Below are 24,657 nucleotides of genomic sequence, written 5' to 3' on the forward strand. Positions count from 1 at the left end.
CACTTCCATCATGTCATTGGATTCCTCACAACATCCTCTTCCATAACAAGCAACACGTGTTGGGTTTTGATGGATGAATTGTCATCGAAGCTATTTTTTTGTTTTCTTTGTCTTTTCTCCCTCAAGATTCGCGTTAGACATTAAAAATTGTAGGGTAATCACCTTGGTTAGGTATATTTGGGTATTAGTCCTCATTCTTTTGTTTCTTTAATTTTTCTCCTTGACCCTAGTGTAAGTTTTTAATTTTTTTGTAATTACATCCTTCAATTTAGATTTTTTATTTTTTGGTTTCAAATTTGATCCTAATTTGTTTTTCATCATTTTTTTCTTGCCTATTTTATAAACTTTTAATTATTTTCAATTTCTTTCTTTAATAAAAAAATTGAAGCTTTTTTTAATTTTTTTTTCAGATGTGGTCCTTATTCTTTCGGTGATTTCTTCTTTTAATTATTTTGTGAAATTAATTTTTATTTTCAATTTAGCTGTTCAATCCAAAATTATCCACCCTCTTTCTATTTTGTTTTTCAAATTTGATCCTTATTATTTTAATTGCTATTTTTATTTTGAATTTTTTTGTGATTGATTTTTTTTCAATCTTATCTTTTAAAATTTTGTTTTTTAAAAAAATTTGGCTTCGTAATTTTTTTGGGTTCGGTGCTTCCAATCTAATGACTTAGTTTGCAGGTTTTATAAGCTCACATGGGTTTCTATCTTTTTTTTAGACTTATTTTCTTCTTTTCCAACATTGTTTATATATATAGGCATCATGGTTTTCTTCATTTGTTTTTCATAGGGCTATCTCGATCTTATGAATTAGGTTATGAGTTTAGAAGGTTAACTCGGGTGAGTTCGTGCCTTTTTTTCTTTTAATTACTTTTTTTTTTCATTTGGATCCTTTTGTGTCATTGATTTTTCTTTTAATTTCATCCTTCAATATTTAATTTGTTGGGACTTGGCCTTCGTGTTTTTTTTTAATATTTGGTGCTTCCAATCAAATGGTTTGGGGCACAAGTTTTATAAGCTAACAGGGGTTGATATTGTTTTTTTATCAACTTATTTTTTTCTCATCTCATAATTTGACATTGATTTTTTAAAAATTAGGTTTCATGATTTTTTTTCACTTTCCTTTCCCTGAATGGTTATCTTAATCTCATGATTTGACATGTGAATTTGGCGGGTTGACCCGAGCGAGTTCAAGCCTTTTATCGGCTTATAATTGCTATTTTTAATTTTTTTTTCATCTCATGATTCAACATTGGTTTTTAAAAAATTAGGTTTCGTGATTCTCTTCATTTTGCTTTTATTTTTTGGGTTATCTCAATCTCTAATCTGACTTGTAGGTTTGGCAAATTGGCCTAAGCGAGTTCAGGTCTTTTTTTTTTTTACTTATAACTGTTATTCTTTTTATTCTTTTGTATGTTTGATTTTTTTGAATTTAATTAATTAAAAATTAGGCTATAAGGTTTTTCTAAATTTATTGCTTCTAGTCAAATGTTTTTATTTAACATGTGCTAGAGCGCTAGTTATATAGCTAGTATAAAACTTTTTTTGGCATTGTGATTCAACAATGCTTTTAAAAAATTAAATTTGAATTTCAAATCAATTTTTTTATATTTTTAAATCTTTTTAATATAATAAAAAAAAATAAAAAAATATATTATTTTAATATATTTATAAATATAAAACTTTTGCCTCATTTCTAAATAAGGCCTACGTAAAATTTGTGGTGTCCCACATGCTCTCATGGGTGACTGTAGTACCATAAAAGTCGAGGGAGATGCTTACCCTTCCGTGCATGACCAAAGGGAAATGTTTTCTAGTTGATATATTTATGTTCCCAAGTTACCCCTACCTTGTTCTTCGATGAAGTGATTTTCTGACATGGAACAAGCTTGCTTATGTTTGGGATAGGGAAGAAAGATGCGAAATGATTTAAGAGCATGATAAGACATGCAAGTTTGGTATGGAAAAGATGAGCTTTTAATTATTTCTTAATAAAATAGCAAGGATTAAAAGAGTTAATTAAAGAAAAATAAAAATAAATTTTGATGATAAATGCTAAGTTCAAGCATTCATTAATGGCAACTCTAAGAAGTGTTGTTTAATCATCCACATGACTAGTTCAAGCATTCATTAATAGTAACTTTAAGAAGTGGTGTTTAATTGGTCAGATTTTAAATTTATTTTTTTAAGATTATCAATTTGAATTTTACAAATCTTAGGATCAATGAAAACTTACATAGCCATTAATTTCAAAATCAATAAGATTAGTTGAGATATGTACAAACTAATCCAGATCGGCACCTATATTAATTAAAAAAAAATATCTATTAATGACGCACCCCTGGTGATGGCCATGCATCGAGAGCTTGTACTCTTAAATCCAAGCTCTATATCCTTCATTCATGTACTCCCCCCTAGTCAAACATGTTCACACCATCGTTGTATAATAATGGAGCTCATAGAATTTATCTAGTTCAGGCAAATTTTGACGCACACTCCAAATTTTGCAAAGAATTAATCGCACTTGACCAGCACTAACGAGGAACTGAAATACGAATGGTAATTCTCTTAATTATTCTTGTTTGGAAGCATGGACGAACGCACGCATGCAGGTTGTCAAACTAAGCTGTTAGCATGTCCAAATGGCGCACCATTGACCAAAACTCTGTCTGCGCGCTTCACTGTGTACACTACAAGTACAATGGATAAAATGATATACTAGCATGAATTCTTTGAAAGCTTATCCATCCTATACTCTGAGAATCCACAAGGTGGATACAGGTCTTCAGAAGAATGAAAAAAAAATACGAGGAATTTGCGACAAGGTTAGGTCGACCGCAAGACAAGAAAAGAAAGACAAGTCCGTATCTGTCTAATGATATTGTTGACCTATTGATCCACTCAAGAACCTGGAGTGTGGGGGAGAGAGCATTTTCCCTTCGTAAAATTCTTGGTCCAGAATGTCTCAGAGAGAGCTTTTTCATTTAGTGGAGTGCTTGCTTGCCTATAAAAGTACTTCCATATCACCCCAGTTCCATCCCCACCATCACCATGGACGAAGATCATCCCTTTCCACTAGATGGGAGTAGCGCGTTAAGTGGTGGCGCCTATGATCAAAGCTAATCTTCCACCAGTTTCGTAATATAGCCTACACAATTTGACTTGGGTACCCTAGATTGCTTTAAATGCGACACTGGATATGCAAATATCCTCAAACTAGTGGTCTGGGTGGAAAAAACTGTTAAAAAATGAATGAAACAGCCCACCACACATTTAATGGTATGTGCCCTTTATGGAGAAACCTTGCTTCTGTGAATTTCTTCGAAAAACTTTGAATTCCCAAAGACTGTTCAGGTGTATTTCTCTTATGTTTTATAGCGCGCAGTTGTACTATCAATCGGATTCTGGCAAGGATATCAGCAGCAGCAAATAGTGCCGTTCTGTGTTGCATGAGGCTTCATCTAAAGAATAATTTCTGTTTCCGTTGTGATTGTATAAAAGTAGCCATCACTTTCTCCCAGTAGTACTGTTAAAGATCTCAATTCTCACTCAAATCTCCCTACTAAGGGTCGGTATTTTTTGTATTATATAAAATAGAATATAGTCGATATATAGATATGTGGCAATCCAAAACTATATATTGCCCTCTTCCAATTAGCACGAAGAACATCTTGGACCACACGTAACTACCACTTGAAAGTTGCCAACCTTGTTTCCACAGTTTTCTCGCATCTCATCAGCTGAATAATAATAGTAATCATAGATTATGGCTGTTTTTATATCATCACATGTCACATGGAAGCTAGTGATCTTTAAAATGCATGTTTACATATACATACATGACGAATTCAAGAACTCCGAGCAACCTTTCTTAGAACTTGGAACTCAAGCACATCATAACCCGATGAAAATGATTTCTGGCCATTCTCCAAAAACGACTGCTGGGGATTTACAGGCTCGTACCTTACAGAAACCCCCTCAAATGTAAGGAGGCCTGCTATGACATGCCATGCCATAAAGGATGATACCTAAAGTATTCCGTATGAGAGTTTGTGCTTGCACAAAATCAATTCAATTTGGCATACTTCCAATCTATTATCTTTTTTCTGTTAAGTGGCTGTCGAGTCACCAACCCTCTTGTATAATCTTTCGTGGTTATGATTATGGAGAATGGCTTGAATACTTTCCTCTGCTCCAATTCCTTACCTCGCAAGATCTTATTGGCTGAAGAACATAAAGTGAACTGCTTAAATAAGCTTGGCTTGGAATAATACAACTCCACTTTGAAGATCGACTTTCTGTAACCTAATTTGCTCAAACATTTTCCCATTAAAATAATTGTACTTCCCACAATACGAACTCCCTCTTCTGATGTCAGCATTATTGGATCTCAGATGATTATCCACAACACAAATTGCAGGACCTGATTATGAGTACACGTCAGTTTAGTCGTGCATAAGACATAACATGAACACAGAAGGTAAACAGTACACAAACTCGGATCAGTGGTATTCATACATGTACTGAAGGGTACACAAAAACAATGACATGATCTGCACGATGCTCTAATGGTCTATGATATAAGAAACTTTACTCCTGTTACTCCAAATTGCTAACAGTGGGGTCACCTCAAGCCTTCCCCGCGCTATAAAGGGCGACTGAACCTTGAGCCTCTGACCTCGTTCAACACAAGACCAAACTAGAATAGTTCACCTTCTAACTCCGAGGATTAGATCCTGCAAGTTTTCTCCAGCTTTTAGCCATGCAGCCAAGTGAGGTTACAGGACTCCATTATCTAGTTCCTTCCAGCCCATCCCCATATTCAGCTAATTTTAGCATGTCTCAGAATAACTCACAGATGTTTCAATTCACTAATCCATCTTATAATTCCCAGATCCCTTCGCAAGTTCAGGAATTCAGTCTACAAGCATCATGTATGAGCAGCATCTCTACTTCTGATGAAGCAGATGAGCAACAACTCTCTCTTATCAATGAGCGAAAACAGAGAAGGATGGTATCTAATAGAGAATCTGCACGCCGATCACGCATGCGCAAGCAGAAACACCTAGATGAGCTCTGGTCACAGGTGGTTTGGTTCCGAAACGAAAATCACCAGCTCCTAGATAAGCTGAACCATGTATCAGAGTGTCATGATCGGGTGGTTCACGAAAATGCTCAGCTTAAAGAGGAAACCTCTGGACTACGTCAAATTCTAACTGACATGCAACTCAATAGCCCTTACCCTTTGTTGAAAGACCTGGAAGACATCACCTGCGATACGGCTTACCTTGGATCTGAGTCATCAAACCAATCTATTACAAGTTCTTCAGATTTGCTAGGCTAAGATGGACGCCAAATATTTATCTTACTTTTTTCTCATTTTTGGTTCTTCTGTTTGTGGAAGCAACCAATCCTAGCCCCAGTTTTAGCTGTTCGAGATTGAGCAATAGTAGTGGAAAAACATGATTGAAGCTTATATTTAAATAACTGAGCAATCATGATGCTGCACAGTCATGTTCGGATATTCTTAAGTTTTTCACCTCATCACATGCGAACACCAGACCAAACTAGTTTGGACTGTGGATTTAAAGTTTTTTCTCTATGTCCTGATGTGTTGCAAGATTATGTGATGGATAATTAAAAACAGCCATTTTGAATCTATGAAGAGTCTTGCATTGCATTTTTTTCTTTCTACTTTGTAAATCACAACGAAGAAACTATATCCAACTAGTATCGAGATGCATGATCAAAGACAGAAAGCAGAGTGACAAATAAAATACAGGGTCCAAGGCAAAGTTCCTCCCAGAAAACAGCAACAAAATCAAGGAAAAAGAAAAGAAAAAGAAAGAGAGCACGGAGGCTTTAGTAGATAAATTTCATCTCAAACACCAAAATCAAATATCCTTACTAAGGAATCGTTTATTAGTTCATGCACAACAATATCTACTTGAAATTCTCTCAAGCAAGACACACTGAAAACAGGGGGTGGAGCACTTGTGGATGCATTGAATGAGAGAATTGAGATTACCCATTTTCCCCAGGGACTTGACATTGCAAGATTCCCCGCAAAACCCCTTCTAGGAAACTAAGTATATCTGATTCTTGACTCCCTAACAAGTTTGACGAACTGATGTCAATAGCAGGTAATAATCCAGTTAATTCAAGTTCATGCACTGATTTCAAAACCCATCAATCTTAATCTTTCCAATTCGTCAAACTGAAGCACTAACATCACCAGTGAAAGTGAAAGCGTGAAACCTTCCATTAAGTATTCTAAGTGATGCATCATGACAATGTGATAATACTGCATCATTCACGCTTAGTATGAGCTGATAGTAAAACAAAAAAAACAAAAAAACATACGAATTACAACCCTCCAGCCGCAGCCTAGACGATAGGGTGGCTGACTATTCAGCCTGTCCAGCCCAAGTGGATTGCTCTACTTTTTAGCTCAGGGACTGCTCTTTAGCCCAAGCAATCATTCCAAACTAGCCTCGTCCTAACCAAGATGTGAAAATTCTTAGGATGTGCGATGCCTAGCGCACACTTCAATGCGAAGTTACTATATTCAACAAAGTCAGTATAATGCATATCTTTCCTTCTAGGGCACTAGCCGACATGAACGGAAAAAAGTTACTTTCTTATTATGTTGAAAATAACTTCTTAGATAAATTTCTTAGCTCAATACACCGACATGAAAAACCTAAATCTAATCCAAAATTTCTACGAATTAAACTCAGACACCAACATCAACAATAAAAAACTATTTATTTTTGAGTGGTGATTGCTAATATAATAACCACTATAAACTTACATGATCGTTAACTTCAGGATCCATGGGATAAATCGAGGTACGCGCAATCTGACCCGGACACCCACGTTAATAAAAAAAACTATTTATTTTCGGTTTAACTTTTTAACATGATATTCATAATTCAATTTTTATCCAAATTAATAGAAAAAAAATGGTATATATGAAAATCATGATGAACTTGCATTAGAGAACAATTTTTAGCTTAAGTTAGTGTATAATAAATGTATCATTCTATTTCTTTTTCTTTTTTAGTTAACGTGGGTGTCCGGGCTAGTTTGCGTGTATCTCAACTAATCCCATGAATTCTAAAGTTAACGATCATATAAGTCTCTAGTAATGATTATATTAGCAACCACATATTTTTTTTTTTTTTTTTAGAAGCGGGGTTAATGTAAAGGTCTTTTATTTTTCCTTGGGATTTGAACTTTGAAGGCTTTTACTTTTGCATTTATAAATTTAGCTTATTTTTACTATTATGTTTTTAATTTAACCAATTAATCATTTTTTCTATGATTTATTCAATTAAACTTGTGTTTTCTAAATGTAAATGACTAATTTAACAATCAATTTTTATCAAGTCCTATGTCTTTGTTTTTTACAGAGGGATTAAAACGTACTTTTAATTAAAAGTTGAGGAAATAAAGAATCAACGATTAAACAAAGCTATTGTATTTAGTTTTATCAATTTATACTATATATTTTTTTATTAATTTTTTGTTTAACTTAATATTCATGAAATATATTAATTAAGTATATTACGAATATAATCTTATTTTATTACAAAAATAAATACATCCATGATTTATATTTAATAAGACTAACCACAAACTTATTTTAGTTAAACAAATATATAAAAGAATAATAATCTATAATTCGATGATATTTTTATAATCACAATATATGATAGTTTTGAAAAAACAATATTGATAAATTAACAAATTTTCATTAATCTATAGAAGCTTAACGGTATGTATTCACATCAGTAAGGGCAAAAAAAATAAAAAAGGCGCAGGCCACAGGCCCACAGGCCTCATGCCACAGGCCTCATGCCACAGGCCTCATGCCACAGGCCCACAGGCCTCGTGCCACGTCCATGACACGTGATTACTGAATCACAGTGATTCCACAAGTCTCCGACAATTTTACAAGATCGATCTTAACAGGTGCTGAGTGCAGGCACTCCCCATCAAGAAGGGGACAAACTATATCTTCACCCTTGTTATTTCATCAACTCTTAACTTATATCCTCTTATTTTATAATTTCTTATTCTTACCTCTACAGTTTCTATCAACAACAATCAATCTTCAATTCAAACCAAATTAGCAGAGTTTTTAAACCAGGCCCGATGATCAACCCAGTTTAAGATCCGGATCACAAGTTTTACCTGGATCATCGGGTTTTAATTAGGTTACTGAGTTACCTAAATTAACCTCAATTTTTTACATCACATGCTAAACTCATCTCAACACTCATGGATTTTAAATATCTTAACATTGTTATAGTTTCTAAGAAGTTCTAATTTTTTCATCTACAATTAAATAATTAAAAAAACATATTTTCCTAATCCTTTTATCTATTCTTATTATTCTCATTTCTCTTGCAAATCCTTGTACACATGATAATAGATCACAAGAACTTAAAATCCTATATTTAATGGTTTTATTAACTAAACTTAGTTCACTACTTAAAAACATGGACCATAAAAATTTAAATAGTTAATTTAGTGAATAATATTTAAAATGAGACTTTTTATATTTAATAGTATAATCATAATTATAAAGATTCTATTGGCTTGATCAGACCGCAAATAAAGAGTTAAATTCATTTAATATTTTTTTGTTGTAATATTTTTATAAAAACTCTTAATATCCTACAAAGAACAACTCAAAAACGAAATTTAAGAAGCAAACTATTTTAAGGGTATGAGGAAAAATTGAAAGACTTTAAATAATAAGGATGGAAATAAAACATTGAATAATCTATAGGGTTAAAATGTAAGTTTACCCTACAATACTTTCGGTCAAAGTTATGACCAAAAACCCACAAATAATAAAATATTAACACCGACGCCGACGCGTCACTTCAAAATAAACTAGACAGATTCCGTTTTGGGTATGAACGGAAACTTCTTTTTCTCTTTCAACCTTCAGCGATCCAGCTTCAGCCTTCAGCCTTCAGCCTTCAGCTCCAAGCTCTAACTAGAAAACCATACACAAAATAAATTATACAAAAAAAATAATAATTCAGATCCTTATTAAAATCCATCGATGGCGGTGGCCGTCCGAGGAATCCGAGGGGGAGGCAGCGGCGGCATCAATGGTGGATTACGTGCCTTTTTCTCTCACCGGATCTTCATCTCCGCCACGTTCACTCTTCTATTCCTCGCCACTCTCTCTGCTCTCTTCTCCCCTCACCCTCACCACCACCCCGTAAGTTTCAAGAATCTCACTCTAATTCTGTTTCTCTACGGTAATAATTAATCATCATCTTCGTTGACTATTGTTTTTGTTTTTCTCTGAATGTTGAACTGAAATGCAACACAGTCACTGCCTAGTAGCGGAAATGCTTACGTGCAACGCACTTTTTTGGCGATCAAATCAGATCCGTTGAAAACACGATTAGATTTGATATATAAGCAAGCAAATGATCACATGACGTTAGTTAATGCATACGCCGCGTATGCGAGAAAGCTGAAGCTTGATATTTCTAGGCAGTTAAGAATGTTTGATGAATTAGATAAGAATTTAACGGATTTACCGCTGAAACCGAGTTATAAATCCTCGCTTTTCGAGCCGGGTAGTGATGTAGATGAGGATGTTTTGAGGCAATTTGAGAAGGAAGTAAAGGAGAAAGTGAAAGTTGCGAGGTTAATGATTGCGGAAGCGAAGGAGAGTTATGATAATCAGATAAAGATTCAGAAGTTGAAGGATACAATTTTTGCTGTTAATGAGTTGTTGATCAAGGCGAAGAAGAATGGAGCGTTTGCGAGCTTGATTTCTGCCAAGTCGGTGCCGAAGAGTTTGCATTGTTTGGCAATGAGGCTTGTGGGGGAGAGGATTGCCCATCCGGAGAAGTACAAGGAGGAAGGGTATAAGGCGGAGTTTGAGGATCCGAGTTTGTATCATTATGCGATTTTTTCGGATAATGTGATCGCGGTTTCGGTTGTGATTAGGTCTGTGGTGAAGAATGCGGAGGAGCCTTGGAAACATGTTTTTCATGTGGTTACGGATAAGATGAATGTTGCAGCTATGAAGGTTTGGTTTAGGATGCGGCCTGTGGAAGGTGGTGCGCATGTGGAGATTAACGCTGTGGAGGACTTTAGTTTTCTGAATTCATCGTATGTGCCGGTTTTGAAGCAGCTTGAGAGCGCTAAAATGCAGAAGTTTTATTTTGATAATCAGGCAGAGAATGCTACCAAAGATGGGAGTAATATGAAGTTTAGGAACCCTAAATATATGTCAATGTTGAATCATCTTCGGTTTTATTTGCCTGAGATGTATCCTAAGCTGCATAAGATTCTGTTTTTGGACGATGATGTTGTTGTTCAGAAGGATTTGACTGGGTTGTGGAAGGTTGATCTGGATGGTAAGGTGAATGGAGCTGTTGAGACTTGCTTCGGGTCATTTCATCGTTATGCACAGTATCTGAACTTTTCACATCCTTTGATTAAGGAGAGGTTCAACCCCAAGGCTTGTGCTTGGGCTTTTGGGATGAATATATTTGATCTTGATGCTTGGAGGCGTGAGAAATGCACAGAGCACTATCATTATTGGCAGAGCCTGGTAAGTGCATCTTTGCTTCCTTTCCAACTTATTCCTTGCAGATCTTTCTTTTCATTAGTCACAAAAGTAATACTGTAAATTCTGATCACAGAATGAGGATCGTACTCTTTGGAAATTGGGTACTCTCCCACCTGGCTTGATTACCTTCTACTCCACGACGAAGTCACTGGACAAATCCTGGCATGTGCTTGGTCTCGGATATAATCCAAGTATTAGCATGGATGAGATCAGCAACGCTGCTGTCATTCATTACAATGGAAACATGAAACCATGGCTTGACATTGCTATGAACCAATACAAGAATCTCTGGACTAAATATGTAGACAATGATATGGAATTTGTTCAGATGTGCAATTTTGGTCTTTAGACGAACACCGCTCCTGCTCCATTACTGGCCAGGTAGACAGCAACGAGCTGTAAGTGTTCATACTGAATTACTTCTATATTTCATAATTTTGGATCCAATCATTAGTTGTAACTTTCAAAATTCTGTGTCCAACCAAACTGGTTTTTCTGCGCGCAGAAATGATTCTTTTGAATGAAATATTTTCGACGAACACCAGTGATTCACATATTGCTCTATGAGATGGAGTATTTTGACGTTTATATCACTTATTTATTATCCGGAATGCTATTTATTAAGTTCTTTGCTGGAGCATGTCTGTACTTATATCCAAGCTTACTGAAAGGGTTAGTAGTAGTTAATCATGACACAATGACATTTAAAACAGTACATGTTTCTTGATTTGATTATAAACTTTGTTAAAAACAGGACAATCAAGTTTTAGTAATACCCCCAATTTAGTTACAAGGGAGGTTTTTGTATGCGTAGTTTCAATTTAAATTCTTGTACACTTGGGGACAGATCTAGTATGAAGTTCTATTTGGGCAGTGCAAAATTCTTCATCTGAAGAAGAGGAAGCTAAATATGAACAACAATGATTTCTAAGGGGAGACATGGAAGTGAAAGTGAGCATAGAGGCCAGCCTTAGGAATTAGAAAGACTTCAATACATTGTTTTCATGCCTTTCTTGGAAACTATTGCTCCTTATAATGGTCATTAGTTAGACCAATAGGAGAGTGCCCAACTATTTCACTGCTACAGAAGATCCAGTACAAGACACCCTACAATGAATTAAAAGCTAAATCAATAACAACCAGTAGAAACATTACACTTCAGCAATTAAGAAACGTAACATGCTGACACGGCTAGTAGTATGCTTCTATCATGCCATCTGGCGCAGTTCTCTCATTGAGTTCTGCTGCGTCTTGATTCTGCTCTTTTATGAAACATCTTGTGGGCTACCCTCTGCGCAGCTTTTTATTGCTTTAATAAATTTGTGCAAGTTTTCATTTGAGCCTAGCGGCTTCAACTTCAAGAACTATGCGATAGACACGCGCTTATGGACTTGGGAGGTTGCTTGGCGGTGTTCTATGTTTGTTGGACACTTGTTGAAATCTGCTTGTAAATTGCTGACCTGGAAATTATTTGTCTATATGCAGGTTACTTTTCTTCTATTATTATACTATATAGTAAAAAAATCGAGTAAGAAACGCAGGTGCTTCACTGTTTGTATATATTCCATCATGAATACATGCCATTTATATATATACTCAATAAAAATATCAATTACCAAATATATTTAAAATATTTAAATATATTAAATTAATTTAATAATAAATATTAGCCTATTAATTATATTAATGTTAATCATTTAAATTTTATGTATTATTATTAAAATTTAAATGATTAAATCAATGAAATTTATTAATTATTAAAATAACTATCATTAATTATAATTTTAAATTAATATATCAATAAACTTAATGTTTTAATTAAAATTTATTTAAGGTGTGTTTGAGATTGTGGTAATGGATAGGCTTTAAAGTAATTTTTATTTAGAAATATATTAAAATAATTTTTTTATTTTTTAAAAATTATTTTTGATATTACCATATCAAAATAATTTAAAAACATAAAAAAATTTAATTTCAAACAAATTTTTTATTTAAAAAATACGATTTTCATGGTATTTCCAACATAAATTTATGAGGTTGCTACACTCCAAGAACTGCCTAATCCATCGTCAATGTGGAAAAGCCCAGCAAACCCATTTTGTTGCGACTTACTTTTCGCTCCTGTTGCCGACGATGTTGTTGTCGTTGGTGGCTGTCATTGATACTTGTAGCTGTGGTTTCTGTCACGATGGTCGTCGTTGTTGCTGCTGCTTCAACCATGCTCCTCCAAGATCTTTCATGCAACCAACCAAATCTACCATCGCGCATGCCTCTAACAATCCCAAGCGCCACCGCGGTTTGCCACCGGAATCTACAGCTACATACATAAAAAGATCGGAGAGGTAAAGGAGATGATATTACATGACGATGAACTCACATCAGCTGCTGTCATCGTTAATTATTGCTGTTGTCGTCGTCTTTTATGTGTCATGGGCAACAATGTATATATGGGGGTGTGACTGCTGGTGCCGATGTGGTGACTCGAGACAGCGCGGAGACCGCTGTTGATGGCTGACGATGGCCGATGTTGAGATGGGATTGAGTATGGCTTTGAAAAATAATAAGAAAGGGCACGAGAAACGGTGGTGAGAAACAATCCTGATTAATGTTATTAATTATGGCTTTCATTTGCAATGCTCCACAAAATGCCAAAGAGAGGGTTGTTTACTTGTTATTAACATACAATAACATATTTTTGTTTGCATTAAAAATATAAATATAATTCTTTAAAAGTGAATATGCAAAATATTCACATGCTCAAAATTATACATGATATTTTTAATAATTATCTCAATAAAATAAAATAAATATAGATTGACCCATTAACCAAAAATTGATATAAATTAATATAATTTGTTATATATATCAAAATTTAATACTCTAATGACACATAATACATTTATGATTTATAAATGTTAAGAATATTGAAGAAATATATGGGTTTTTATTTATGCATCTCATTTTTTCTCAATTCAAAAACTTAGATTATTAACTTATGAGTATATTTTATAAAATATAAGCATCTCATTTTTTCTCAATTACTTGAAATATGATATATTTACTACTCACATGTGTAATTAATAATAAAATAATTAAAAATATCTATATATTATAATCACTTAACAAATATCAATCTTAATTATTTTCAATACTTGTATTAAACGCAAAATTCAAATAAAAAGATGAAGGTTAAAATTATAGTGTTTGAAAAAATACCTTTTTTTTTATAATTAAGAAAACAAGAATTAAAAGACAAAAAGTATTATGCATGCATTGAATAAATTTTATATATGCCTCCAAGAAGATATGGAGGCAGCATGCTAGGAGTGTTTTGTAATATTCTATTACCCTTTTAAACGTAATGTATTTTTAATAAGGTCTCTAATTTGAATTATGAGTCAAAGTTGGCTGAGTCTACCCTTGACCTTCAGGTCCATACACAATATAAATAGTTGTCTTTCACAAATAATTCAGATTTATAGTTTTGTTTTTGTGTATTTCCAATTTTAATTTCCATCCAACTTTTATAAAGATTTAAAATTTATGAATATTTAAAAATATGATAGTGGTTGCTTGTATTAAAATATATATATATTTTTATTTTTTTTAATATTAACACATTAAAATTAAATAAAAATACAAACAAATACTCCATAAATGGTTAGGTGGAAACTCGATTTCAGATTTCTCTTTTGTTTCTTTCAAAGACACTCGGGCCTTTTTAAAAAAAAATCAAGTGTCAACTTACAATTCATGGCATTCTTGAAAGTTTCAACCCTTTTATTCCTTTAGAAAAAGAAATAAAAGAGTTGGTTCATTCTTCCATGGATGACAAATCAAGAAGGGCACTTAAAATATGATCATCGTCAAATTAGGTAGCCCATCACACAGCACATCTAAAAATTGGGTGCATGAGAAAGGTTGCAAAATCAAAGGCAACGGTCACATTTAGACCACCTCCCAGTTCTTACCTACCAATGCCAAGTACCAACCAAAATAGAATACTATTTTGGTGGCCAAATTTGACCCGCTTATAAATCCGGACAAACGAAGAGATCGTCACCAATTGTTATTGTTTCCTTCTAACTAGTCCCTTTCTTCCTGACTGATCTGTGCACTGTAAGCAACTACAACTCTTATGTACCTATCACTGTCTTTCTTCTTTTTTTAGCATTAATTATTATTGTTGTTGTTACAACAACTAATCTCTCCTGCCTCTTCAATTCCCAGATCTTTGATTTTCCTGGGTTTTCCTTTGTTTCTCCAGAATCCATTTCCAAGGTGTGTGCTTTTTATTTTTTGTTTTATAAAGATGGGATTTTTTTAGTGGGTTTTTGTCTTCTATTTGTTTGCTTTAGAGATCTTAGTGAGAAAAGACAAATCATTAGGGTTTCTATAGCTGTCAAGATTTAGTTCATAACAACTCATATTAGGCTCCAGTATTTTATAATGTTTCCGGGGTTTATTAAGGAATTGGTGATCTGGGATTTGTACGTCTCTGTATGATCTTGCAAGTGAATCTGGTTTTGTTGTGATCGTAGTACAGTTTGAAAAGTCTAACTTTTCATGGTTTCTTTGGTGATGAGCTTATCAGATTCTTGTCGAACTGCTTAGCATTTGTGTCAAGTTGATTGCTTTCATATTAATCTGATTGATTAATTGTTTTATTGGTAATCATGACCTTCTGAGTATCAGCTTGAATTTAAGTTTCATGTGAAGATCTTCTTGTTATTAAGTTGTGATCTTTAACTTTAGGTCTTCCAATATGCCCCAAAATTGAAACAATATTCAAAGGAATGTGAAGGGAATATATTTGCTAGCCTTTGTTTAAGAATCTAATCTGTTAAATTGTTTTTTCAGTAAATTTGTTTTCAGTTTTTCACAAAATATCTCATTAGTGATCATTTTGGACAGGGTAACTATGGCTGCACCTCCCAAGCCAACAAGAATAGGCCTTGCTGGTCTGGCTGTCATGGGCCAGAATCTGGCCCTTAATATCGCAGAGAAAGGTTTCCCCATTTCTGTTTATAATCGGACTACCTCCAAAGTTGATGAGACTGTTGTGAGGGCTAAAAAAGAGGGAGATCTTCCCTTATATGGCTTCCATGATCCTGAATCTTTTGTGAAGTCAATCCAAAAGCCTCGAGTGGTAATTATGCTTGTTAAGGCAGGGTCACCTGTTGACCAAACCATAAAGACTCTTTCTGCCTACTTGGAGAAGGGTGATTGTATCATTGATGGTGGAAATGAGTGGTATGAGAACACTGAGAGGAGAGAAAAGGCTATGGCTGAACTGGGCTTGCTCTACCTTGGAATGGGAGTTTCAGGTGGTGAAGAGGGTGCACGTAATGGGCCTTCTATGATGCCTGGAGGTTCCTTTGACGCTTTCAAGTACATTGAAGACATTCTGCTTAAAGTAGCAGCTCAAGTTCCTGATAGTGGCCCCTGTGTGACTTACATTGGCAAAGGTGGTTCTGGTAATTTTGTCAAGATGGTTCATAATGGAATTGAATATGGTGATATGCAGTTGATTGCTGAAGCATATGATGTACTAAAATCAGTTGGAAAGTTGTCGAATGATGAACTCCGTAGTGTTTTTTCAGAATGGAACAAGGGTGAGCTTCTGAGCTTCTTGGTTGAAATCACTGCAGATATATTTGGAATTAAAGATGATAAGGGAGAAGGATATTTGGTTGACAAGGTTTTGGACAAAACTGGCATGAAGGGTACCGGTAAGTGGACCGTGCAGCAAGCTGCTGATCTATCAGTTGCAGCTCCTACAATTGCCTCTTCTTTGGATGCAAGGTTCCTAAGTGGTTTAAAGGAGGAACGAGTTGAAGCTGCTAAAGTCTTCAAAGCAGGTGGCTTTGGGGATATTTTGACTGATCAAGTGGTGGATAAGAAGCAGTTGATCGATGATGTCAGGCAAGCTCTTTATGCATCCAAGATTTGTAGCTATGCACAGGGGATGAATTTGATCCGTGCAAAGAGTATGGAGAAGGGATGGGACTTGGAATTGGGAGAACTGGCTAGGATTTGGAAGGGTGGTTGTATTATTCGAGCAGTATTTCTGGACAGAATCAAGAAGGCATATGATAGGAATCCTGATCTTGCCAACCTTCTAGTGGATCCAGAGTTTGCAAAGGAAATCATTGAGCGCCAGTCAGCCTGGCGCAGGGTTGTATGTCTTGCAATCAACTCAGGTATTAGCACTCCTGGTATGTCATCCAGTCTGGCTTATTTTGACACTTTCCGAAGGGAAAGGTTGCCAGCTAATTTGGTCCAAGCTCAACGAGATTATTTTGGTGCTCATACATATGAAAGGGTTGATGTGGAAGGATCTTTCCATACTGAATGGTTCAAGATTGCAAGGCAGTTGAAGAATTAAACCTTTTCCTGGTGCTATCAAGCTTAATTAAGACTTTCAATAAGACAATAACTTCTGCTCTGGACTCTATTCTGGGTAGAACTTACATCACCCCTATTTCATGAAATTTATCTCAATCAGGTTCATCAAATCCAATTGAGTACTTAGACTTTGTCTCACTTTTATATGTTGTGGTTTTTCTTGGCAGTTCTGCTTTTGTATTTTATTTTCACCGGACTCCTCATCCAGGATTGTAGCCCCATTTCTTTTTAAAGAGATATTTAATGGTGCTTTTGAGTAGTAGTATGAAATCAGATGTTTGAACAATAAATTTTCTCTTTTGGTGTTATTTTCTTTATTTGCTCTTCACCAGCAATATATTTACTTTACAATATTGCCGTCCACTCGATGTTGGTTTATACTTTTCAACTTTACATTTGAATTTGTTGTGCCTAATTTTTACATGAGGTCCTAGATTTGGTTGCCTTCTATAAGACCAGAGGAGAGCCAACCACCAGATGATGGGGGATCGTGTAAATCTTCTACCTTATTTAATAGCAGGGATGTCTTTTGTAGTCAGGTTCTGAAATTCTAAACTGACATCCAGTTTAAACATATTCATTCACCTTAATACTAAGATTATTTGGATAATTGAGTCATTGAATACGTGATGAATTTTGAAATTATTCAAATAAAAGACATAAATTAACCCGTGAGTATAGTAGTTGATCAAAAAAGGCATTTTGAGGGGATGAAACTCAGGGTTTGGCTGTTTTTTTAATGACTATATATGCAAGGAAAATGTATAAATTCTCAATGCTGCAACTATCACTTGAATTCTGTCATCATTTATCCAATTAAACCCATGCTAACCTTTTACCAAGTAAGAATCTTATCTTGAAACATCTCTTGCATCTGGTTTTTTTCAGAAACAGAAAAGTGATGCTAATGATCTAGAAGTAATAGTACAATAGTCGGTTGATGCTTCTATAATTATAATGAAGAAGGTTGTGTGTGCCCCAATTATATGTTTATTTGCATTATTACTACAATTATTAACTAGATAATTTTCCCCAATACAGAAGATTCTTTGGCATACTACAATTCAATAATTGAATTCAAGGGCTGATTGCCCTTTTCATTTAGTCATATAGTCCAAGCTTGAGGGAAGGAAGGACAGATATTCACTTCATTGACTTTTATTTTCTACAGCTGCATTCTGTTGACGTGCTGTTGAGCATCAGTCTATTTTAATGAAAATGCTGATTAAATGCCATAAACTATAGGACAAAACTTTATGTAAATGTGATTTTAACCCTTCCATTGATGCTGCGGCAGTGCCTAATATGAGTGTATTATTGCTGATGAGGAGTAGTGAACTTGATTACGTCTCTATCTTTTAATTAGTGGTGCTAACCGCTCTTTAGTGTTTTCATATTTTTTTTTCGTTTTGTTCTTGTCTGTCTTCATAAAATATGCTAATTTTATATATTTTGCTCTTTGTTTTCATTTGAAGAGTAGAGGCTTCCTGAATACATGTTTTATTTTTAAACCAATGATACCAGATTTTATAGTGTGCTTTTTGTAATATTGTTTTGCTTTTGATGTACAGCCCATGCTCTGCAGTTTCCTAGCTGTTGCACTTGTACCCCCCTTGCTTGCAGATTGGTGCCATTATCCTGTCACTAGAATGTGCTTGTTTCTCCCCATGGTTGGCGTTTGTCTTTCTAGGTTGATTACTATTCTTTCCAGCACAACATACCCTGTTGATTCATAGCATGCGCACACAAAGACATAATGGACACAATATACAATGCACTATATCTTGAAGTTCCTGCTGCGAAAGTAATGTTTTCTTGTAAACTAATCTGGAATCATTTTATTCTTGAACCTCAATCAACCAAATCAATATTCAATACTTTTCATTTTGTTTCTGTGCTGACCTTCTCCTCGCTTTCCTCCCGCCCAGGGGAAAAAAGACAAAGGATCTTAGTTTTTCCAGAAGAGCACAAGCTGTTGGCTAGTACTTAATTCATTTCCAAGCGCGCATATGCTCATATGTAAAAACTGCGTTTCATTTTTATACATCAGAATGTGCTCAACCTCTTACCCCTCAGATACAGTACACTGCATATGCTCATTAATCTCAAAAGTCGCTGCGGTAAATCAAGAAGTTAATTTGATACAAAATGGAAAGACTTTTCAATGCAATGATCAACATGTGCTTTTGCAGTCAATACTGTCAGTAAATCATATTTATAAACTTTGTTCTCTGCGCTGATAAGAGTGATTAAATGAGAAATGGTTCCTATATTTTGTTTCTCTTGACTGTGCAGCCTCACAATTTATTTCATGAATACAGTGAATCTGGAACATAAAAGTTTTGGATAGAAAATATCTGGAGTATGTTTCCTCACTTTAAGAACATTTATGAGAAAAATTACATGTTCTCATCTGTCTGTGACGGCGAGTTGTAAGAATCTTGCTCTCTGCTAATAGGACCACTAGTGTTTTCTGTGAGCATCAAGTTTCCGGCTCTTTTTAGCACTGTTTTTATCACACTTCTTGTCCTTTTTCCCTGTTTTTTTGGCTGAGGAAGATTGGAGGTTGAAATGACCACCCTTGTTGTGCTTAAAATGTACTGTTCCACGACCGTTCTCATGGATGTTTTGATGATGGGGACCGGAGGAAGCGTCAGAAGCCATTGAGTCATCACTGACTTCATCAGCAGCAGCAGCGTAGTGATAATTGTTACTCACATTATGAGCCTTGTAGTTATTACCATCATAACTGCCCTCGTCATCCTCATCTTCTTGCACGGGAGAGGCAAGGTACGTTGTCCACCCAGATTCGCTGCTGCTGCATCCTTCTGCGCCTAAAATTTGTTTGTATGAATCCATTTCTGATGCTGAGGGCAGAGATGAAGGGAGTCTCGTTGAGCTTCTCTGAGAGAATTACTTTTTGCTGTCTTTATATCTTGGAAGGCTAAAGAAGCGAGGGAGAGACAGAGTTGTGAAACAAAATTACACTCTGAAGACTGCATAAAATCCCTATTTATGGTGAGCTAGAATGAGCTTTGACATCACATATTCATTCTCTCTATATTTTTATATATTTCTAAAAGCTATCCCTTTTTAACAACCAAAATACAGGTTATCATAGCTAACTCAATGTGGGAAGCTATAAAATAAGGGAGCCCGAAACAAATTGAGGTTCTCTCATGGTCTACATATAATCATAGAAAACAAATAATAAAATCTTTTTTATTTTGTCAGCATCCACCTAAATGAGAAACCAGCTTTTAGTGAAGAACTGGTGAGGTCATTTCATATCTCTTATAATCAATTCTGTCTTCTTTTCTCTTCTTTTTTTGAAGATTTTTAAACATTTCTGTCTTGTAACCATAATGCAGAAAAACCCATTCCTCAGTCCTGGAAGAAAACGAGACCCTTATCCTTAAGCATGTTAGAGCATAGCCTCCCTACTTGTTATTTTCCTTTCAAGCCTTCAATTCTCTTTCATGTCAGAAAGAAAGGTCAGCTCTTGTGGACAAAATCTGCAGAGAGGTACCTAACAGGTTATTGATATTCTACATTAAAAATATGGGGACTACCTAAGATCTCCTTGCTTTTGTTCGGTCATTTCTTGTTTGCTGCTTTTAAAGCTGGCTAGTGACTTCTAGCCACTTGGATAAGAATGAAGCAGAGCTTCTTCTTGGTCTCACTGGATCATAGTTAAAAAGTGAAGTTAACGTCATCTGAAACAATCCTACTTTCAGAATATTTACGTTACACTTTTCAGTTTTGTTTATTTGTAAGAAAGCTGATAGGAAATGAATGATAGTGGCTTTGTTACGTCAGGATTACTGTGTTATTACTCTGTTTACATCAGAGACTCGACAAAAACTTGCAGAAAATCTGGAGTGAAAGATGACGCTTGTGGTTGCTGTCATGTTCCTGGTAGTTTTGATATATAAAATTAGATCCGAAAATACCTTATTAAAATCAAAACACTGATTAATATTTCTCACTATAGACTAACCATGGATACTGATTGCACAAGTCGTAGCTTCTGCGTTCAAATCTTTCTTTACAGGATTAGAATTCAAGAGGTTTTCGGTTTCAAAACAAGACATTGAAGATCGATTGGTGAATCCCTGATTTGCACTTGTTTGCTATAATTTTAGTTTTTGAGAAATTCCATCTGAGCATTATATCAAAATTGAAAAGCAAGAACTCAGTGGCAAGAAAATGATGAGTGGAGTGAGTGTTTCAATTTTAATCCTGGATTATTACTAAAAAAAAATTTAATTGTTAGAAATTTATTTAAGGCTTAAAAACACTCGCTACACATAGAATAACAAAATAATTATTTAAGTTAAATTTAAATTCTGTTTATTTTTACGGTTGGAAAGTATTTTTATAAAAAATTAAATCTATTTTTTTAAAATTATTTTTTAATGTTTTTAAATTATTTTAATATATTAATATCATAAATAATTGTTTTTAAAAAATAACTATATTATCTTGATATAACAAAATATGATTGATAAGGAGAGGCAAACAAATCTAACCATGATACAATTGGCCCAAGGCCCACTCCAACTTGATAGTGCGGCCCGGGCTACATAATAGTGTAGGACCAAAATCATCTAAACGACCTGTCTTCTATTTCCCAGTTGTGTAAATGATTTGTCTTCTATTTTCAGTAAAGCAAATGACTTGTGGTCTTCTGCTTATAAAAGTTTGTTATGATTTAGATTCAATTTTAGCATTTAAAAAGTGTTTTTTTTTTAGATTTTAGTTTTTTTTTTCAAATTAATTTTTTTATAATTTTAGATCATTTTGATGTGTTGATGATAAAAATAAATTTAAAAAAATAAAAAAAATTATTTTAATATATTTTCAAGCAAAAAACACTTTAAAAAACAACCACTACTATAACCTCAAACACCACCTTGATAATCTCGAGTGAAATTATCATATATGGATCAAATTCAATCCATTATCAATCAGTTTGCTCCGGTGCTTCTAAAAATATTTGACAAAATTGTCATTTTATAGTATTTTATTGTTTTTTTAATGAATATTATTTTAATAAATTTTCAAATAAAAAATATTTTTAAAAATAATTATTATCATGATATCAAACACTAGAAATTATCATATCCGGATCAAATTCAACCCGTTATCAATTGGCTTGCTCCTCGGAATGCAAATCTTATAAAGTTGATACGGCATGGAATATCCCAAGAATATGTTAAAACCTGGAGACAGTTCTTGCACTTACTGCTACTATTAGAACACAAATGTCTCCCACTGTCCACAGTTCATAGACCTGCCTTCTTTTCCATGACGCCATTATTAACCCTTTTGCGTTTTCACGCCGCCACATCCACTCAGACTCAGACTATCCAATATTGTCAAATAAAATTAAAAAAGAAAAAAGAAAATTAAAGGATGTGTTAAAAATACTGTGTTGTGTATTGTACACCTCTAGACTCAAGTCTCTTCACTCTTTTTTGGTCATTTGAATTTTTTTCTAACATGTTTGAACTTTTATATTGGATTGGATTTGGAATTGGAATGGATGATTTGTTTTTATTTATTTTTTTATGGGAGAATTCTAATGATAAAATTAATAACTTTTTAATATTGAATTGATGTTTAATTTTTTATATAAAAAAATATTATTTTATTGGTTATAAAAACAATTTTGAGGACAGGATCTACCACGAGGCAAGAGTTTGGGTATTTGTTAATTACTATTTAAAACACGTCTTTTTGAAGATTTTCACCAAAAGAATATGACCAAATTCATTTCTGATCCCTTTAGTTTGATAAACTGATAAATTTTATTTTATTGCATTCTGATCTTCAAGTTTGAGAAAGAAGAGAGAGACTTATAAAAAAAAACAACGAAGAAGAGAGAAAATGATCGATTGATCACGTTTTGTCGATAAAGAAAAGCAAAATTTGTGTTGATGTGCTCTTCTTGACTAGAGGAGTGCTATTAATATATTTTTGATCTTTTATATTGCCGAAAAAAATAGATCGAAGTTGAGAAAGTTTTTTGTTTTTTAGTTGATTTTGTGTTTTTAACTAATTTTAATGTTTTTCATATTTAATAGATTAATTTATTAAGATTTTAAGAGTGTTTATTAAGTGTTTTTAAATAAAAATATATTTAAAAATATTGATTTTACATCCAATAAAATACAGTATATATGGTTTTCCAGCCACCACTCTGTGATGGAATTTAGGTGAAAATAGACTCCAAGGCTTTCACATGTCTAGATGCCTTGTTATCCAATTATATTTTCCGGTGACTGAAAAGAAAATCTCTGAGACTTTGCGGCAGAAGATCTTTCTATCGACATAGTAGATCACTATGAAGGGTCAGTTCTTCAGCAAGGGGTATAATTCTCAGAATGTTTAAGCTGATGCTGCTTTTAATTAAAAATAATTACATAATCTAATTAATTAATACCTCTTTAACAACCCCTCGTGCTATTATTTTACCACATTTCTCTGCCACAAGCCCTTTTTTTTTCTAGACTCTGATGATTAGCTTACATGCTGTGTGAGAGAGAGAGATTAAATAATCTCGATCAATTTTTTTATAATAACTTTTTTTTTTTTAAATCTTATTATAAAGAGATTATTATATTATTTTTAACTACAACATCAACAATGTAATGCTGCCCAACATCATTTAACAAAATTTGGCAATCTTGAAAGAAGTTTTAATAATTAAAAAAAAAACTTTAAATATGAGTAACTAATATATTAAATTATTTTTTTTCCTACTGTTTCTTAATTTTTAGATTTATTTTGGTTCATATTCTCTGAAACTCTTCCTTTTTTCCACATGATTATTTGCTTAATAATACATCGATTTTTATTAAAAAAAACTTCAGAATGTGATCTCCGTAACAATTTTAAGTCACAATAGAGCAAGAATCAACAGGGTGCATCCATGATTCATTGAATCTAGTCTCCCATCAAGAACACTAATATATTTATTTATTTCTTTTTTTTTTCCTTCCAATTTATCTCTTCCTTGAACGAAAAGATTGGAGTCCAAGATCAACATCTCCCTAGATCCCTTTTAAGTTTCCAAGCAATCATGGGTTTAAGTTACAAAACTTAGTGATTAAACTTGAGATTTTGCTTCAAATTGAAGACCATTTTCTTTGAAAACACAAAAAAAGAACGATGGTTTGTTCTAAATTTTTTTTAGAAAAACTGTCCCCTTCTCAGTGGCGGAGCCACAATGGATCAAAAGGGGGCAATTGCCCCCTTAATTTTTTATTTATTAAAATATTAACTTGACTCATATGTTAATATGTTAATATATATATATATAAAAAGCTCCCTAATTTTTCCTCTTTTCCCTTTTATTTCTTTATCTTTTCCTGTATAACAAAATAAAGAGGGTTTTTTTCAGCTGCTGTTGTGTCTTTTCTATACACAAATTTCTCATCAATTAATCTTTTGTGCCTTTTAATTTATGCTTTAGGTAATTTTTTTTTATTTTTTCTATTTATTTTATTGTCTAATTTTAATTTTATTTTTTTATAATTAGTTATTAAAAATATTAGGGTTTATGATAATTTAGAAGTTTTGTTATGAATATATTCAAATATGTTCAAAATAAATGTTTAAATCTG

General features: G+C 33.7%; 4 protein-coding genes across 7 annotated transcripts; 3 read left to right on the forward strand and 1 right to left on the reverse strand.

The window, feature by feature from the left end:
* The first annotated feature begins 4,642 nt into the window (after window positions 1-4,642).
* On the forward strand, window positions 4,643-5,662 carry LOC18107453 (basic leucine zipper 43). The gene has a single exon (XM_006373460.3). It carries the CDS (start codon window positions 4,766-4,768, stop codon window positions 5,345-5,347), a length of 582 nt encoding a protein of 193 aa, XP_006373522.2. The 5' UTR covers window positions 4,643-4,765; the 3' UTR covers window positions 5,348-5,662.
* Window positions 5,663-8,904: 3,242 nt separating this feature from the next.
* On the forward strand, window positions 8,905-13,384 carry LOC18107451 (probable galacturonosyltransferase 9). 3 transcript variants are annotated; one of them, XM_052448684.1, is made up of 4 exons: window positions 8,905-9,247; window positions 9,362-10,600; window positions 10,692-11,016; window positions 11,466-13,384. In XM_052448684.1, the coding sequence occupies exons 1-3, from the start codon at window positions 9,086-9,088 to the stop codon at window positions 10,965-10,967; spliced, it is 1,677 nt and encodes a 558-aa protein (XP_052304644.1). In that variant the 5' UTR covers window positions 8,905-9,085; the 3' UTR covers window positions 10,968-11,016; window positions 11,466-13,384. The 3 variants fall into 3 exon arrangements, with proteins under 3 accessions (XP_052304644.1, XP_024445103.1, XP_024445102.1); XM_024589335.2 differs by lacking the exon at window positions 11,466-13,384 and adding an exon at window positions 11,124-11,157; XM_024589334.2 differs by lacking the exon at window positions 11,466-13,384 and having other exon boundaries at window positions 10,692-11,157.
* A 1,107-nt stretch (window positions 13,385-14,491) lies between these two features.
* On the forward strand, window positions 14,492-17,334 carry LOC18107450 (6-phosphogluconate dehydrogenase, decarboxylating 2). 2 transcript variants are annotated; one of them, XM_006373457.3, is made up of 3 exons: window positions 14,492-14,737; window positions 14,849-14,899; window positions 15,533-17,334. In XM_006373457.3, exon 3 carries the CDS (start codon window positions 15,540-15,542, stop codon window positions 17,004-17,006), a length of 1,467 nt encoding a protein of 488 aa, XP_006373519.2. In that variant the 5' UTR covers window positions 14,492-14,737; window positions 14,849-14,899; window positions 15,533-15,539; the 3' UTR covers window positions 17,007-17,334. The 2 variants fall into 2 exon arrangements, with proteins under 2 accessions (XP_006373519.2, XP_024444587.2); XM_024588819.2 differs by lacking the exon at window positions 14,849-14,899 and having other exon boundaries at window positions 14,511-14,737.
* Window positions 17,335-19,275: 1,941 nt separating this feature from the next.
* On the reverse strand, window positions 19,276-20,156 carry LOC18107449 (protein SOB FIVE-LIKE 4). The gene has a single exon (XM_024588820.2). It carries the CDS (start codon window positions 19,883-19,885, stop codon window positions 19,490-19,492), a length of 396 nt encoding a protein of 131 aa, XP_024444588.1. The 5' UTR covers window positions 19,886-20,156; the 3' UTR covers window positions 19,276-19,489.
* Window positions 20,157-24,657: the final 4,501 nt, after the last annotated feature.

The sequence above is a fragment of the Populus trichocarpa genome, chromosome 17 (assembly GCF_000002775.5).
Source record: "Populus trichocarpa isolate Nisqually-1 chromosome 17, P.trichocarpa_v4.1, whole genome shotgun sequence".
NCBI classification, from domain to species: Eukaryota; Viridiplantae; Streptophyta; class Magnoliopsida; order Malpighiales; family Salicaceae; genus Populus; species Populus trichocarpa.

Excerpts from the sequence above, each read along its gene's own strand:
- LOC18107453 (XM_006373460.3), top strand. The coding sequence starts at position 4,766 with ATGCAGCCAAGTGAGGTTACAGGACTCCATTATCTAGTTCCTTCCAGC.
- LOC18107451 (XM_052448684.1), top strand. The coding sequence starts at position 9,086 with ATGGCGGTGGCCGTCCGAGGAATCCGAGGGGGAGGCAGCGGCGGCATC. Across the intron at positions 9,248-9,361 it reads CTCACCCTCACCACCACCCC|TCACTGCCTAGTAGCGGAAA; the intron begins GTAAGTTTCAAG and ends AATGCAACACAG. Across the intron at positions 10,601-10,691 it reads ATCATTATTGGCAGAGCCTG|AATGAGGATCGTACTCTTTG; the intron begins GTAAGTGCATCT and ends TTCTGATCACAG.
- LOC18107450 (XM_006373457.3), top strand. The coding sequence starts at position 15,540 with ATGGCTGCACCTCCCAAGCCAACAAGAATAGGCCTTGCTGGTCTGGCT.
- LOC18107449 (XM_024588820.2), bottom strand. The coding sequence starts at position 19,885 with ATGGATTCATACAAACAAATTTTAGGCGCAGAAGGATGCAGCAGCAGC.